The sequence below is a fragment of the Molossus molossus genome, unplaced genomic scaffold (assembly GCF_014108415.1).
Source record: "Molossus molossus isolate mMolMol1 unplaced genomic scaffold, mMolMol1.p scaffold_m16_p_12, whole genome shotgun sequence".
Taxonomy (NCBI): domain Eukaryota; kingdom Metazoa; phylum Chordata; class Mammalia; order Chiroptera; family Molossidae; genus Molossus; species Molossus molossus.
The window spans coordinates 88,074,596-88,092,721 of NW_023425347.1; the positions used below are offsets into that span (position 1 = coordinate 88,074,596).

The window sequence follows — 18,126 nt, forward strand, 5'->3', positions numbered from 1 at the left end:
GGGAAGCGTCCGTTGGAACCGAGAATCCTCAGAATCTTCGATACCTCCCCTCGGTGGCCACCCCGCCCCGGGTTTAGGCCTGGTGCGCCTTCACGGTAAGGCCCTCAGCTCACCCCTGATCCCCGCGCTTCTACTTACGCGGAAGAATCCCGCGTCCATCTTGCTGCCTCGCTCGGAGATCGCTCCCTATCCCAAGGTGCACCGCGCCGCCGCGACGGAGGGCGGGACCGGCAGGGAAAGCTGAGCGCACGGACGCAGAGCGCGCAGCTCTTCTCGCCCCTCCAGCGGACACGAAGCCGCGCTTGCTCAGTGAGGGGAGCGCCCTCCTAACGTGCGCACGCGCACCCAGGGGGCGGGATACTGCCTCTCGAGGCTCCCTAGCCGCCAGTCTGGGAGGGGAGTCTCGCGACCGCAACCAATGGGAGCGAGGGGGGGAGGGGAAGGCAAGAGGAGGGGGGAAGAGAGTGTGTGTCAGAGACGTCGAATCGCCCCGCCCTGCGAATCTTTTTGTGGCGCGTGATCAGCCTTTTTCGCGAAGTCTGACTTGACCCATCCTTCCACCCGTAGTGTGGGAGGACTCCCGCCCAGGGGATTCCAAGGAGTGATTGAAGAGAGAGGCTGTTACCTCACAGTGACGCTAGAGAGAGGCAGCCCGTACGCCGAAGAGCCTGCGGCCTCCCCTGTCATTATAAAAGTTGTCATTCTGTTGGTTTTCCCAGTCATTATGATCGACTCTAAAGAGGATCGAGCTCTGTAATCCAGTGAAATCTGCGTTCTGACCCAGTTTCACGGGCTTGCCTCCCTCTCCCCACAACTCGCTGGTGCTTGGAGAAGCGGGAAAAGGCCATTAGATGAGTTTCGGTTTCGACTTCCCGGGAACCACGCTAACGGGCAGCACGTTGATGTGAGCCCTGGGCGCGGGCTGCGGGCCGGGCAGGGCTCTGACGGAGAAGCCAGCGGGCCTCCAGTCGGCCGCCACCTCGGGGCCCAGCTCGCCCGGCTCGGCCTTCCCGCTCTGGCGGTGACATGGGGAGAATCCCGCTAAGCGCTTCCTTGTTTTCGGGAGGGGGAAGCACGTGTCCCGTCTCTGGCCACCTTTTCTAAAGGGTAACAGCCCCCCCAATTCCCCCCTCACACACAACCACTCGACTCCCTTCCTGCTTTTTCCTCTTGGCACTTACCACACCTGAGACCATGTATTTGTTCACATCGCGGCCTTAAAGACTAACCATACGCTGACGACTTCCATCAACCTCCAGCCCGCACTCCTCTCCCGAATTCGCATTCCTTTAGGCGACACCTGGAAGGATGTCACAGACTCAGCAGGACCAGGAACTGAAGACCCGATTCCCCCGTCTCCCCGGCCACCCCGTGCCACCTGCTCCTCCCCAGTCTTCCCTGCCTCGAGTGGTTGGCCGTCTCCCTGTCTTCAGGACACAGCCTTGATGTTGTTCTCCCCTTTCTCTTCGTGCCACTTCCAAAGCATGGAGAAACCCCCTTCTGCTGGGCGCCGGCATCTCTTGCCTGAACTCCTGCCCTGGCCTCTTTACTGGTCTCTTTGCCACTCATCATCTATTCTGGGTGTTTATTTGTTTTAAAATATGTTTTTATTGCTTTTTAGAGAGAGAGAGAGGAAGGGAGAGGGAGAGAGAGAAACATCAGATGAGAGAAACATGGATGGGCTGCCTCCTACTGGGGATCAACCCCCCCCCCCACACACACACACACCGCGGCGGGTGCCCTAACTGGGAATGGAACCATCAACCTCTAGGTGCATGGAATGATGCTCAACCAACAGCCACAGGGGCCAGGGCAGCATCTATTCTTAGTGCAGCAGTCAGAGTGACCCTAATAGAAAACCTCAGACATGTCAGTCACTCTTAAGCTCAAAACCTTCTGATAGCTCCTCCTTTTGTCAGAGCAAAAGTCAAAATACTACCTGATACCCCCCCATTTCTTCTTTGATTTCCTCTCCCAGTACCCTAACACTGTTCACTGCTTAAACTTCCTAAGCTTACTTCTTCCTCAAAACCTTTGCGTTGGTCTTAACTTCTACCTAGAATGTTCTACCCCCCAGGTATCTGCTTGGAAATTTTCCAGTTTTTACTCAAATGTCACCTACTCAGAGGCCTACCATGGCTGCCCCATTAGAAATTGCTCATACACCCTTTCTATACCTCTGAGTCCTCTTAATCTACTCTGTTTTTTCATAGCATTATCACCTGTTTTTGTTTACCTGTTTTTTGTTTGTTTTTTAATCCTCACCTGAGGACATTTTTCTATTCATCTTCAGATGGAGTGGGAGGGAGGGAGAGAGACACATTGACTGTTGCCTCCCGCACAACCCTGACCAGGGCCGGGGACTAGCCACAACCAAGGTACGTGCCCTTGACTGGAATTGAACCTGTGACTCTTGGGTCCGCAGGCCGACAACAGCTGAGCCAAACCAACCAGGGCTACCTGTTTTTAATGTTTGTTTATTGTCTGTTCCCCACACTAGAATGTAAGTGCCCTAAAGTCAGGGCTTTTTGTCTTTTTTGTCTGATGTGTCCCTAGCACCTAGAATAGTGTCTGGCACATAGTATAGGCCCATTAAAATTTGCTCACTGAATGAAAGCTTTGTCAGCCAGTCAAAGATGGGGAGTAGCCCTGGCCGGTTTGGCTCAGCGGTTGGAGTGTCGGCCTGAAGACCAGAGAATCCTGGGTTCGGTTCCCGCTAGGGGCATGTACAAAAAAAAAATGGGGAAGTGACTGGCTTCCACAGAACAAGTCATTGGACCAGAAGGAATTATGAAATCACTGTACCCCACATCTCTATGTTCTCTATGGTTCTGATCAATCATTCTGTTACATCCTTCTTTCACTGTTTGTTGGTTTGCTGCCAGTGCTGTAAATGCTGGTTTTCTTTGTGGTTCTATAATTGACCCTTTTCTGTTTTTCCTTAACAAAATGACCTGCTTGTTCTCTCTTGGTTTTGATTACTATTTCATTTCCTAAACTTATATATCTCAAGCATAGGCCTGCCCCATATTTTTAACTTCCTGCTGACATTCACTTGGATGTCCTCCTGTAGGCACCTCAAACTCAACATGTCCCAAATGGAATTCAACTTCCTCCACTTGCCTCAACCCTCTGTTTCTCAGTGGATGAGCCTACCTTTCTTCCTCTCATCATTCTCCTCTCTTCCTCAAAATCTACAACCACCAAATTTTACCTTTTTGCCTCTCTTAACATTTAATAGCTTGTAAATATGTCAACTTCCTTCTAGTCTCATTGTCTCTAATTTAGGCAAAATGGATTATTGTCTGCATCATTGCAACAACCTATGAACTATTTTCCCTGCTTTCTGGGTTGATGTCTCCACCCAGTGTCCAGAGTGATTCTCTAAGAAGATAATCTTGATCCTTTCATTCCCCAGTTTAAAAGCCTTCAGTGATTCCTCATTGTCATCCAGAGGAAGCCCAATCTAGTTGCTTTAACTAGTTGCATAAACCATCGCTTTATGGTTTGTTTATTGCTCCCTTCTCCAGACTCATCACATGGGCCAGTCCTTTTCCTCTCCATCTCTCACTACTAAGCTGCAGCCACACTGAGCTACAGAACTACTAGTCTAATTATGAACAGGTTAGGTTTTGAAAGTCAGTTATTTGTCTATATATTGATAAGCCTAAAGGGACTAAGAGGTGACTCAAGCCTTTTCTTAGCCAAGCCTTTTCTGACCAGCTTTCCAAAAATAGCAGATACCATTTCCCCCCTGACTTAATTTTTTTATAGCACTTAGCAGTACCTGACATTGTAATCTATCTTGTTTATATACTCAATATCTTTGCATCTATTTTTTAAGAAAAGCTCTATGAGGGTAAGAATCTTGTCCATTCTGTTCACCATTAAAACCTTAGGATCAGCCCTGGCCGGTTTGGCTCAGCAGTTGGAGCGTTGGCCTGCGGACCAGAGAGTCCTGAGTTCAGTTCCCACTAGGGGCATGTACCAAAAAACAAAACAACAACAACAACAAAAACCTTAGGATCAGTAGTATCTAGCACAGTCTTAATAAGTTCAATAAATATCTATTGAATGAATGTATGAGTAAGAGTTTAAGGCTCAGCCACCAAAGGCAATTCTAGCAGCGAGTGAGTCTGTTCTTTGAAATGTTATAACTACTAATTCTATCAAGAAGAGTCCACATTGAAAAATCTGCTGAAGCCCTGGCCAGTTTGGCTCAGCGGTTAGAGCGTTGGCCTGTGATCCGGAGAGACCCGGGTTCAGTTCCTGCTAGGGGCATGTACCTCGGTTGCAGTTTGTCCCTGGCCCTGGTTGGGTTGTGTGGGTGGCGGCCACTCGATGTGTCCCTTTCAAGTCGATGTTTCTCGCTCGCTCTCTCCCTCTCTCTCCCTCCCACTCTATCTGAACAAAAAATGGAAAAATGTCCTCGGGTGAGGATTAAAAAAAAAAAGAAAAATCTGCAGCTACCTTTCTTTCACAACCTCAGGTCTCTTCCCTGCCCCTCCTGGGGAGCTGCAAGCCCAAGGAGGACCTGTAGGAAACAGTGCAGGTCTCATGTGGGTCTTTATGTCTTTAATGTAGTGGAAAAGTGAATCAAGGGATTCACTGCTTTGCTTTTTTTTTTTTTTTTTTTAAATCCTCACCCGACGATATTTTTCCATTTTTTTTCAGACAGAGTGGGAGGGAGAGAGAGAGAGGAAAAAAAAAAAATCGATGTGAGAGAGAGACAACAATTGGCTGTCTCCTGCACGACCCTTGACCAGAATTAAACCTGTGACTCTTTGGTCCAAGGGCCAACATTCTAACTGCTGAGCCAGGGCTAGAAATGACCTCTTAAAAAGTGAATCGTCCCTAGCCTGTTTGGCTCAGAGGTTAGAGCGTTGGTCCTCAGACCCAAGAAGTGTTGTGGATTTGATTCTGGTCAAGGGCATGTACCTCGGTTGCGATTCGGCCCTGGCCCCGGTCTCTCTCCCTCCCTCCCACTCTATCTAAAGAAAAATGGAAAAAATATCCTTGGGTGAGGATTTTTTTAAAAAAGAGTCATTTCTAATGTTGTTTCTTGTTCCTAAGTTGAGTAAAAGCCTACTAGTTCTATTTTTTTCTTGCCCTGATTGATTGATTTCACTTACTCATTTATTCACATTCAACAGTTATGCAACAGTGAGCATTTAAAATGTAAGTCGGACCATGTCACTCTTTGGCTCATAGCCCTCTATTGACTTTTCACTACCCAGAGTAAAACCCTAGGCTGTACAGTGGCTGACTTCTGGCTCTACATGATCTGCTCATCAATCCCCAGTGTCTCTGACCTCATCTCCAGCTCATCACCCTATCATTCACTCTATTCCAACCACACTGGCCTTGCTGTCTAGAACTCTCAATTCCTGCAACTCTCTTACCTCAGATAGACCCATGGCTCACTCCCTCACTTCCTTTTTTTTTCTTGATTGATTTGAGAGAGAAAGGGAGAAGGAAAGAGAGAAACATCGATGAGAGAAAACATCGATTGGCCTCCTGCAGCCCCACACTGGGGATGATAGGACCCACAACCTAGGCTTGTGTCCTGACCGGGAATCGAATCGACTTCCTCTTGGTGCATGGGTCGATGCTCACCCACTGAGCCACACCTGCCGGGCTACTCCCTCACTTCCTTTATGCAAATGTCATAATCTCAGTGAGGTCTTTTCTGGCCACCCTACCTAAAATTATAAGCCCTGTGCACCTAACTTCTGTTTCTGGCTTTATTTTTCTTCCTAGAGTTTACCACCAGCTAACATACTGTAGACTTAGTTTCTCTTTTAATTTATTTTTGTTACAGATGTTTCTCCTTTTTCCTCCATTGACACCCTCCTCCGGATCCCACCCCCACCCCCAGACTTAGTTTCTTATTTAGTATCTATCTTCCCTCACTAGGTTGTCAACCCAAGGAAGGGAAGAATTTTCATCTCGGTGATTCACTGGTGTATCCCCAGAGCCTAGAACAGTGCCTGCTATAAGGGCCTGCATAAACATTTGCTAAATGAGTGAATAAATTAGTACTCACTCTAGGTTGGCATCAAGGACATCCGTTCATCTTCTAACTACCTTTCCCCAAAGCCAGAGCCTTTGGAGTCTCTAGTTCTGCCTCACAGAGTAAGAATTTAACTTTCAGGGAGCCATTATATTAAGATTTGGGGTCTCCCAGAGGCACCATTCCCCTTAATAGAACATTTTCCAATAAAATTCCCTTATCTGCAGAGATAATATTAAAATCTCTTCAAAAAGAAAGATAACAACAACAACAAAATGATAATCCAAGTCTAGCTTTATGTACATGAAACCCTTTCCTTGGTTAATGGGAAAGAATCTCTTCTAGCCATGATATATTTTGTAGTTTGATACATAGCACTACTGAAACAAATTTGTTTCCTAGTTAAAAAAAAAAAGAAATGAGCCCTGGCTGGTTAGACTCAGTGATCAGAGTGCAGACCAGAGAGTTCCGGGTTCAGTTCCCGATGAGGGCACGTACCTCGGTTGCAGTTTGTCCCCGCCCCAGTTAGGGTCGTGTGGGTGGCAACCAGTTGATGTGTCTCTTTCACATCGATGTTTCTCTCTTTCTCTTCCTCCCTCTCTCCCTCCCGCTCTATCTGAAGATAAATGCAAAATGTCTTTGGGTGAGGATATAAATAAATAAATAAATAAATAAATAAATAAATAAATAAAATAAAGAAATGAAAAAGAAAAATCTGTTGAGGCAGATAAGCCTCCTCCCGCAGGTGCAGTGGAGAACTACTTGGCAGTGAGGGGTGTCTACAGACACCGTCTCCTGCTCACTTTGCTCACTTTGATGCTGTGCAGATCCAAATGGGTCTTAATGCCAAGTTGCAATCGCCAGTGAGCCACTGGTGGCTCTTTGCTGGGTCTGATCTTTTTTTTGGGGGGGGGATTTTTTTTTAAACCTCACCCGAGTACATATTTGCATTTATCTTCAGATAGAGCAGGAGGGAGAGAGGGAGGAAAAGAGAGAGAGAAACATTGATGTGTGAGAGACATATCAACTGGTTGCCACCCACATGACCCCAACTGGGGACGGGGACAAGCTGCAACCCAGGTACGAACCGAACCCAGGACTCTCTGGTCCGCAGGCCGACACTCCTAACTGCTGAGCCAAACCGGCCAGGGCTGGGTCTGATCTTTAAGTCCTCAAACTCTGAGCCTCAAAAAGCTGATAGGCACACAACCTAAGTGCTGATCCTCAGAGACTTCTCCGTTTCGTGAACCACTTTCCTCATTGCTTGTTGATTGCTGTTGATGGAATAGGTGTTTTACCTGTTGCTATTCTCTCTATCCTTCAGAAGCACCTCTACTGAAAATACAACGTTCCATAGGCAGATACAGTGTTTGTAATTTTCTCATCACTTTCAGCTTTTGCTATTATCTTCACTTTTGATTCAATCATTTGCCTCATCCTTTTAGCTCTTCTTTTTTGTTTCCTAGATAAAATGGGATTAATAATTTTTGTAAAATATCTCAAAAACTAAGCACAAATTTACCAAACAAGCCATGGACTAAAATAATGCAATACTTGAGATAAATCTGATGCATTAAAAAAAATTTTTTTTAATAATTTTTTAATTTTTCAATTACAGTTGACATATAATTTTATATTAGTTTCAGGTGTACACCTTAGTGATTAGACATTATAGAACTTAGTAAGTGTTCATGCCCCCAAAATCTCATACCCATCTAGTTATTAGAATGTTATTGGCTATATTCCCTATGCTGTACTTTACATCCCCATGACTATACTATAACTACTAATTTGTAATTCTAAATCCCTTCACCATTATTACCCATTCCCCCAACCTTTCTCCCATTTGGCAACCATCAAAATGTTTTCTGTATCTATAAGTCTGTTTCTGTTCTGCTTGTTCATTTATTTTTATTTTTAGATTCATTTGTTGATAGATATGCATTTATTGCCATTTTGTTATTCATATATATTTTTTTCTTTTCCTAAAGAAGACCCTTTAATCTGGGTGCCCCCGCCAAAAAAACAAACAAACAAACAAACAAACAAACAAAAACCAAGAAAAATAAATAGAGAAAGAAAGAAGACCCTTGAACATTTCACGTAATACTGGTTTGGTGGTGATGAACTCCTTTAGCCTTTTCTAAAGCTGGTTCAAAGTGTTCTGAAAGGTGTCTTTAGCACATCATTGAGTGTATTAGTTATCTATTGTTTAATAACAAATTACTTTCAAAGTTAGCAACTTAAAACAATGAACATTTGTCATCTCATACTGTTTCTGTGCAGTAAGAATCTGGACTGGCTTATTTGGGTAGTTCTAGCTCAAGGTCTCACAAGAGGATGTAGTCAGATATTGGCCTAGAGTCGTCTATAGTCAGTTGGAAGATCTGTTTCTGAGAAGGCTCACTCACATGGCTATTGGCAAGAGGCCTCTGTTCCTTGCCATGTTGACCTCTCTGTAGGGCTACTTGGGTGTCATCATGATATTGCTTCCTCCAGAGCAAATGATCTAAAAAAGAGCAACACAGAAGCTACAATATCTTTTATGACCTGACCTCAGAAGTCATATACCATAGTTTCCACACTGTCCTATTGGTTACACAGGTTACCACTATTCAGTTTAGTATTGCTTAAATACTGACAGCTGAGGATCATTGGGGGCCATCTTGGAGGCTGGCTACCATGTATTGGTAATTGAACATATGTAAGTATAGGAGCTTGTATGCTTCCAGATTTACAAGGGATGGTATTCTTTCTCTCCCCTGAGGACCTACGTACATATTTTGTCCCCTTGGTCTGGAACCACTGTTTCTTCCCTTCCAGCTCTTCCTTTGCCCATTCCATTTAAAAAATATTGCCTCTCTACCCCTCTACCCTTAACCCTCTAACGACTGACCAGCTCTGATTCTTCCTTTAGGATTTAGTTTACATGTGATCTCTTCCAGGAAGCGTTTCTGGTTAGTGGGACTCTGTATTTACCGTCTGATTATCTTTTAAGCAGTTACTGAGTCCCAAAAACCTTGGGCCCAGACCTTCCAAAACAGAAGCACCATATTCCACTTATGCTCTCATAGTGTATTTTCCACTATATTCTAAATATATATATTCATCTTTAGTCCTGTACCCCACAAGAAAAATTCTTTGAAGATAGGAACTATGTCTTTCTCCTCTATTTATACTCAGAATCCAAACCAGAGTGGCAAATAGGTTCCAAGTAAATGTGCAGAAAATACACATTTTGTCAAATGCACAACATTTTAGTGCTAAAAACAATATTCTGAAAAAGCTGAAGATTTCCATCAGAGAATAAACTTTTGGGATACAAGAATAAACTTTTTTAAAAATTATTTTTCTTTATTGATTTTAGAGAGAGAGGAAGAGAGAGGGAGATATAGAAACATCAACTGACCACCTCCTACGTACCCCTCACTGGGGGTTGAGCCCATGATCTGGGTATGTTCCCTGACCAGGAGTTGAACCGGTAACCTCTTGGTACATGGATTGACACTCAACCACGGAGCCACACTGGCTGGACACAAGAATAGACTTTTATGAAGAACATAAGAAATTTTAACAATAAGCATGAGTATTACTACAATTTTACTATGAAACGTTTTAGTAGTCACCCTGGCCAGGGTAGCTCAATTGGTTGGGTATTGTCCTGTGCACCGCAAGGTTGCTGGTTCGATTCCCAGCGGGGGCACATGCTTGGGTTGCAGGCTCAATCCCTGGTAGGGAGTGTTGCAGGAGGCAGCCAATTGATGTTTTGCTCACAAAACGGTATTTCGCTCTTCCTTCCTCTCTTTCTAAAAAGTCAGTTTAAAAAATCTTTTTAAAAAAAAGTTTTAGGCTGCTCTCTCCTCTGAGTAGGATGGGACAGTCGCCACGCGGCTAATAAAGCTCTCTTAATTTGAACCCCCCCCCCCAAAAAAAAAAGAGTTTTAGCCCTGGCCGGTTTGGCTCAGCGGTTAGAGTGTTGGCCTGTAGTCCAGAGAGGCCCAGGTTCGGTTCCCGCTAAGGGCATGTACCTCGGTTGCAGTTTGTCCCCGGTCCTGGTTGGTTGTGCGGGTGGCAGCTACTCTATGTGTCCCTTTCACATCAATGTTTCTCTCTCTCTTCCTCTCTCTCCCTCCCACTCTCTCTGAACAAAAAATGGAAAAATGTCCTCGGGTGAGGATAAAAAAAAAAGTTTTAGTAGACAATTTAAGTCTGATATTATAGTATAAGAATAATTGTTTCTCAACAGTAGAGGGTTTCTACAGTTACCATTCTTCACATTTTTTATAATAAATAGACACTATGATTTCTAAATTCCTCATGACTTTCTCCATATTTATTCCATTGTCGATGATAATTGCATGACACTTTTATTTACTATTTTTCATTCTATAACTAATCGTATTCACTATGAAGTTAACTATATAAAGGCCAGAAATCTCTTGGCAATAAAGGAAAATAAAAGCTTAGTTGAATTGATCAATTTATCATTACTATATTAAACTGTCAAATTATAAGAAGATTTCTAGTTCTTTTGTTTGTTTTTTTTTGGTACGTGCCCCTAGAGGGAACCGAACCCAGGACTCTGGTCCACAGGCCGATGCTCCAACCGCTGAGCCACACCACCCAGGGTGATTTCTAGTTCTTTTTGCATCTGTAAATATCAAATATATAAGACATGCTGGGCTGGTGTGGCTCAGTGGTTGAGCGTCGACCCATGCACCAAGAGGTCGCTGGTTTGATTCCTGGTCAGGGCACATGCCCAGGTTGTGGGCCAGATCCTCAGTGGAGGGCATGCAGGAGGCAGCCAGTCGATGTTGTCTCTCATCAATGTTTCCATCTCTTTCTCCCTCTCCTCTAAACAATAAGGAAAAAAATAAAAAATACATATATAAGATACAAGTAGCAATCTGGGATTTTCTGAATCTCCTACTTTCCTAGTCTAATAACTAATCACTAGATGGCGCTCTACGCTCTCAGGATAACATACCTCTTGGGTCTGGACTCATTACTAGAAACAAGTAAACCAGCACTAACTGCTTATAGCCAATCATATATAGCAAGGGTGTGAGTAACACAACCCTTAGGGGAACCATTGACAAAATGGGACTCCCCTTTTTTTATACTACAGAGTATAAGAAGGCTGAGCTTTCATAGCTCCATGACACCTGCTCCCACAGCAGGAGTGCCTGTCATTCTGCCACTCTCCTAAAACCCAGGCAGCAGCTGGAAAAAGACTGAAGAGCTTCCATACCTACAAGGCAACTAATGGACCATCACGGGCATCCACCTAGAGGTTAAGATACTGTGGCCTTTAGCCCCATCCCAAAAAAGTATGTGTAAATATAATATACATTAATAGGAGTGTTAGTCTAGAATAGGTAGATTTTATATTGGATAATCTTTTGTTGTATTAAATAATCCCATAATTAAAAATATAAATGCTTTAAAAAACATATATATGTATGTATATGTATATATACATATATATAAAAAATGAAAAACACTAAAAATGGCAATGAAATAAGAAAAACAAAAACACAATAATTAGAAAAACAACAACAACAAAAAAAATCAAAAAACAAACAAAAAGCCGTTGAGTGGATGCAAAACAATTCACTATATATCTTAGACACTCTGTAGCTTTGACACCCAAGAGTTGTCATTTTTTCCTAGAGGATGACTTTCATTTCCCCTGAATATTTAAGAGACTTTCAAGTGTCGATCTTATGTCAAACCTTTGCACACTATCTCCCCACACGCATCTGGGCCGTACTTCCTACTTCATCCCAAGTTCTTCAAGGTGAGTCTGCAAGCCAGATTTTTACTTTTATTTATTTATTATTTTTTATCCTCACCCAAGGACATTTTTACATTTATCTTCTATAGAGCGGGAAGGAGAGAGGGAGGAAGAGAGAAAGAGAAACATCAACGTGAGAGAGACACATCAAATGGCCGCCACTCACATGACCCCAGTGGGGGCCAGGGGCAAACCGCAACCGAGGTACACTCCCCTAGCGGCAACCGAACCCAGGACTCTGGTCCATGGACCGATGCTCTAACTGCTGAGCCAAACCGGCCAAGGCTGCAAGCCCGATTTTTAAAATGCAATTTTTGGGCCCCACCCCCAAGAATTCTGATCTCTGTAGAATGCAGGAATCTGCATTTTAAATAAGTAGGCCCAGGAAATCCTGATAGGGAACCTCACTTTTGTAAACACTGTTTTGATTTTTCACTAAGACCCTGAGAGTTGATTCCTATGGCCAGAATCTTCTGCTTTAGATTCTGAGGTTAATTTATGTTCCTTACCTGATTTTTCCCTGGTAAATCTTTGCAGATTTCCACAATTGAAGACCAGTGTTTATCACATATTCCAGAGGCCCCTTCTCCATATAGTCCACCCTTACACCCCCAGCTACTCTTCTAAGAGTCACCTGCCAAGCTGAGCCATCAAAACCCCCTCTCAAACTTCAGAGTTAAGAATGGGGACCTTGCCCTCGAGCCAGCAACCCTGGCATGTACCCTGACCAGAAATCGAACCAGCAACCCCTTGGTGCATGGGACAACACCCAACCAACTGAGCCACACTGGCCAGGGCCTTTTTCTCCTTCTCCTCCTACAACAACCACTCCTCCTCCTCCTCCCACTTCCTCTTCCTCTTCTCCTTCTCCTCCTCCTCCTGCTCCTCCTCCTCCTCCTCCTTTTTTTTTCTTCTTTTTAAAGATATATCTGGGGCCCTGGCCGGTTTGGCTCAGCGGTTAGAGCGCCGGCCTGCGGTCCGGAGAGACCCGGGTTCGGTTCCCGCTAAGGGCACGTGCTTCGGTTGCAGTTTGTCCCCGGCCCTGGTCGGTTGTGCGGGTGGCAGCCACTTGATGTGTCCCTTTCACATCGATGTTTCTCTCTCTCTGTCTCTTCCTCTCTCTCCCTCCCACTCTATCTGTACAAAAAATGGAAAAATGTCCTCGGGTGAGGATAAAAAAAAATAAAAATAAAAAAATAAAGATATATCTGGGATTATTTTTTTGAATATGTTTTTATTGATATTTTTAGAGAGAGAGGAAGGGAGAGAGAGCTAGAAACATCTATGTGAGAGAGAAACAACAATCAGCTGCCTCCTGCATGCCTCCTACTGAGGATTGGGTCCATTACCCGGGCATGTGCCTTGACTGGGAATTGAACCAGGACCTCTCAGTCTATGAGATGATACTTAATCCAATGAGGCACATTGGCCAGGCTGGGATGATTTTTTAAAATTGATTTTAGAGAGAGAGGACAGGAGAGAGAGAAAGAGAGAGAGAAACATTTATTTGTTTTTCTACCTATTTATGCATTCATTGGTTGATTCTTATATGTGCCCTGACCAGGGATTGAACCCATAACCTTGGAATATCAGGACAATGCTCTAACGATCTGAGCTACCTGGCCAGGGCTCAGCCACTATGTATATCTTCCCTTGTAGATCATAAACACATTTATTTATTTATTTATTTATTTTATCCTCACCAGAGGACACTTCTTTTTTTTTTTTTCATTTATCTTCAGATAGAGTGGGAGGGAGAGAAGGAGGAAGTGAGAGACAGAAACATCGACGTGAGAGAGACACATTGAGTGGTTGCCACCCATACGACCCCAACCGGGGACGGGGACAAACTGCAACTGAGGTACATGCCCTTAGCGGGAACTGAACCCGGGACTCTCTGGTCCGCGGGCTGAAGCTCTAACCGCTGAGCCAAACCGGCCAGGGCCATTAACACATTTATTAATGTTATCTTAAATTCTTTGCTAATTCATCCCAGCTAGTGTGGCTCAGTGGATTGAGCATTGTCCCATAGACAGGGAGATCTCACTTTGATTCCCAGTCAGGGCACATGCCAGGGTTGTGGGCTCGATCCCTGGTAGGAGGTGTGCAGGAGGCGGCCGATCCGTGTTTCTCTCTCTCTAAAAAATTAAATAAAATAAAAACATATTTAATAATAATAATTAATTAAAACATTTCTTTGCTATTTCCAATATTTGGGTCATTTGCTGGTCTTTACTGACTGATCTATCTTATGATTACAGGTCAGTTTCCTGTTTTGCTGAGGTCTAATAATTTTGTTATACATTGGACTTTGTATACGATATGTCATAGAAACTGGATCCTGTTCTCTTCCTCTGAAGGATGTTGAGTTTTGTTCTACTTGTGTCCTCCATCCATTTCCATGAGCCCTTTCTGCGTTCTATTCTGTTCCCACCCACATTGTTCTAAAGCCTCCCAGACAGCACTTTGGAAGAATTTTACTGTGAAGAAAAGCAGAGAGCCCTGGCCAGTTTTGCTCAGTGGTTAGAGCATCGGCCTGCGGACCCAAGAGTCCCGGGTTCCGTTCCTGCTAAGGGCATGTACCTCGGTTGCAGTTTGTCCCCGGCCCCGGTTGGGGTCCTGTGGGTGTCAGCCAGTTGGTGTGTCTCTCTCACATCGATGTTTCTCTCTCTCTCTTCCTCCTGCTCTATTTGAAGATGAATGCAAAAATGTCCTTGGGTGAGGATAAAAAGAAAAGAAAAGCAGAGAGGTGGGCAGTGCCTGCAGGGGGCTGTGTGGTCAAAAAGTTTTTGTTTGTGTTTAATATGAGACAAATTGCATAAATTAAGTGGAGTGTCTCTGGTGGAGAAGAAAACCAGAAGCGAGGATTCAGGGTGAAGTGGAAAAAATCATTAATCAATTAGGGTTCCATGGTCAAAGATGAAGTGTGCCATGAATTGAGAGACATAGAACTATCTCTGCTGGGGGCAACACCATCACCCTCTTCTCTCCTTCTCTTCCTTATCACGCAGAGCAAAATGCCCAATTTGCAGATTCTTCCATTCAGGGTTGTGCATACTCATACCTTAATGTGTTTCTCTCTTTTACTCCCGCGTGCCTCTCAAGGCAAGAACTGGAAAGCTGGAAATCATGAATACATTGGTTGTTACGTTTCTCTGAGATCAATTAAGGCATTGCAGCATTCTTCTAAGAGCACCAGGGGGCCCAGGTAAAATCCATTCAAAAGATTGAACAGAGGGTTTCAAATCACTAGAGACTTGAAGGTCAGTCTGTTTTCTACCTGCTTCTCCCAAACGTGGGCAGACAGTCCGAGTCTGGGACAGCATCTGCTAAACCACAACAGTCTGCTTCTTTGCCAGGGAATGGGTGTCCTGGGACAAAGGGCTACAGAGCTGAGACAATGACCCTGCTGTGTGCCCCCAGCCAGAGGGCCTGAGACGGCGATTCCTGGAGACATTTTTGTTGGGTTACTGCACACCCACAAATAGCTGCTTTAAAAAGAAAAAGAACAAAACTTGACAATCAGAGGGTTATTTAGAAAAGGCATTTTAAAACTAACAGATACAGAGATGCGCCTGTTCCTTCTTGCAATAGACTCTGTTCTCCCAGCCTCCAGTCTCTCCCACACCAGTCCATTCTGCACATTGTAGCAGGATTATCCTCCTCAAAGCACAGATTTCATCTTGTCAGTTCAATGCTCAAGTACCTTCAGTGGCTCCCCATTGCCTTTAAAATAGCCAAGCATTGAAGAGCCTTCCACTGGAACCTCTCTTCTCTTCCCAGCCCATCTCCCACTGCTCCCTTGGACATCTGCTGAACCGAATCCCTCTCCAGCGGGGCTCTCGTCTGTATCTCTCTTCCTCTACTCCCCCTCTTTCCCAGCTCACTTCTCCCCAATCTTTACCACTCTTAGTTTGGACGTTATGTCTTCTGGGGGCCACCAGTGTCTGGGCTGAGCCGGGTGCCCCAGCAAGAGGGTTACACGATACTCTGAACTTCCTATTTCACTATTTCAGAAATTATAGTTGTTTAATTGTTTGTCTTTGCTGCTAGCCAACAAATTCTGTGAGATCAGGAAGAAGACAAAGATGCCTGTTCCTACCACTTCTATTCAAAATAGTATGAGTAATTAGGCAAATTGTTAGGAAGAACTAAAATTATCTCTATTTATAGATGACATGATGTAGAAACCCTAAAGATTTCATAGGCCCTGGTTGGGTAGCTCAGTTGATTAGAGTATCATCCAGATAGGCCAAGGTTGGGGGTTCGATCTCCGGTTAGAGCACATACAAGAAGCAGCCAATAAATGCATAAATCGGTGGAGCAACAGATTGATGCTTACCTCTCTCTCCCTCTCTCTCTCTCTCTCTCTCTCTCTCCCCCCCTCAAGTCAATGGATTAAAAAAAAAGATTTTACAGAAGAAAAACTTAGAACTAGTAAACAATTCAGCAAAGTTGTAGGATACAAAATCAATATGTAAAAACCACTAGCAAGAAATGAATAGAAAAACAATAAATAAATAAAAAGAAAACAAAAAAGTAAAATCACTAGCAATGAACAACCTAAAAAGGAAATTAAGAAAACAATTCTATTTATAATAGTTTCAAAAAAGAATAAAATAGCCCTGGCTGGTTTGACTCAGCGGTTAGAGTGTTGGCCTGCGGTCCAGAGAGACCCGGGTTCGGTTCCCGCTAAGGGCACGTACCTCAGTTGCAGTTTGTCCCTGGCCCTGGTTGGGTTGTGTGGGTGGCAACCACTCGATGTGTTCCTTTCACATCGATGTTTCTCTCTCTCTCTCCCTCCCACTCTATCTGAATAAAAAATGGAAAAATGTCCTCGGATGAAGATAAAAAAATATATAAATAAATTTTTTAAAAATTTTTGAAATCGGGCCCACAACCCGGACATGTGACCTGACCGAGAACTGAACTGGCACTGTCGACTAAGGCTGAATTTACATATATGGCTGGCACACAGTAGGAGCTCAGTCAATGGTAAACGCCATTATTGGTGATTTGGGTTCCGTTCTAATGTCTATACTCCCATGGGTCCCCAAACCTTGGCGCCTCAGCACCTTTGGTGGTTAACAGCAGGTCTTCAAATGGTATTGCTTTTGTATATTTAATCAAGTTAATAAAATTTCCAAACTCACAGACAGGCCTGTTGCTGGCAACCCACCTGTTGCATCATTCTGTCCAAGTGAGAATGCAGTGTTGGAAAAGGCTCAGGCCTGCCCTCAGGACCCTTTTACATGGTCAGGAGAAGGACGTTTCTAGAAAGGTCTGTTCTAGCTCTAAAATTGATTGAGATCAACTCAACAAACATTTGATTTGTAACTTTTTATTTTTAGACATTTTCCTTTAAGCATTTAATATCTTTTATTGATTCAACAGCCAAATAAGGCAGCGTCTGCTCAGTTAGGAACATCACCTGTCAGAAACAAAATACACAAATGTATTGCAAGATCCCTGTCACAGGAGACCAGCTTATAGACTCCTTGAGAGCAGGGACTGTGACTCAGTGTGTTTAGTAGCACCTCAACTTGCACATAGGAGCCCATAAAGGACTTTTATCAGTTAAAACAAAACACTAAAATCCTTTTTTTTTTTACCTCCCCCGGCCCCTCTACCTTTCCTTCTTTCTTCCATTTCCAAGCTTTCATTTAGCTAAAGAACATATACTAGAAGATAATTCCTCTAGTATTTCCAGGACCAGTCTACTGTGGGCAGAAGAGTGTGGTTTTAGGGCTGGAACATTCCATATATATATTTAAAGCAGAATACATTTAGGAGACATCTCTATTTGGAGCTTGAGTCCTTAAAGAAATGGCTTTGCCCTGGTTCCACCCCTTGCTCCTTGAGCCTAAGTGTGTGTGTGTGGGGGGGGGGGGGGGGGATGAAGCAAGAATCCTTAGAGCTTGGGTGGGTTTAGAAAGGGCCCCTCTCGCTACAATCATGGAAGCTCAAACCACTTTCGGTTTGGAAGCTAGACCCCTGACCTCCACTCAGACACATGGGCAAGTCTGTCCTCTGGTTCAACCCACAGATGAATCCATTGTTCTTTGAGCCAGGATGGTGGAGAAGAGTGTGGTACAACAAAAAGACAGACTTTGGAGTCAGAGACCTGGTTTTAAATCTCTGCAGCTTACTAACTATGTAACTTTGGACAAGTACTTTTTCTCTCTGAGTTTGAGATTCTCATCTGCAAATGGAAAAGAATACGCCCCAAGGTTATTGGGAAAAAGAAATCCTATAAGAGAGCTTATGTGAAAGCACTTTGCAACGTGCCTGGTACCTGGTGGACATTTACACACAG

The 18,126-nt window shown here is 44.1% G+C and overlaps 1 protein-coding gene across 12 annotated transcripts in view; it reads right to left on the reverse strand.

The window, feature by feature from the left end:
• SRRM1 (serine and arginine repetitive matrix 1) overlaps positions 1 to 232 on the reverse strand; it is a 37,575-nt gene extending 37,343 nt beyond the window's left edge. For all 12 annotated transcript variants that reach the window (XM_036255714.1, XM_036255713.1, XM_036255712.1 and 9 more), the window contains exon 1: positions 139 to 232. In XM_036255714.1, coding sequence (XP_036111607.1) covers positions 139 to 159 — 21 coding nt within the window. In that variant the 5' untranslated portion in view covers positions 160 to 232. The remainder of the gene's footprint in view (positions 1 to 138) is intronic.
• Between the last annotated feature and the right edge of the window lie 17,894 nt (positions 233 to 18,126).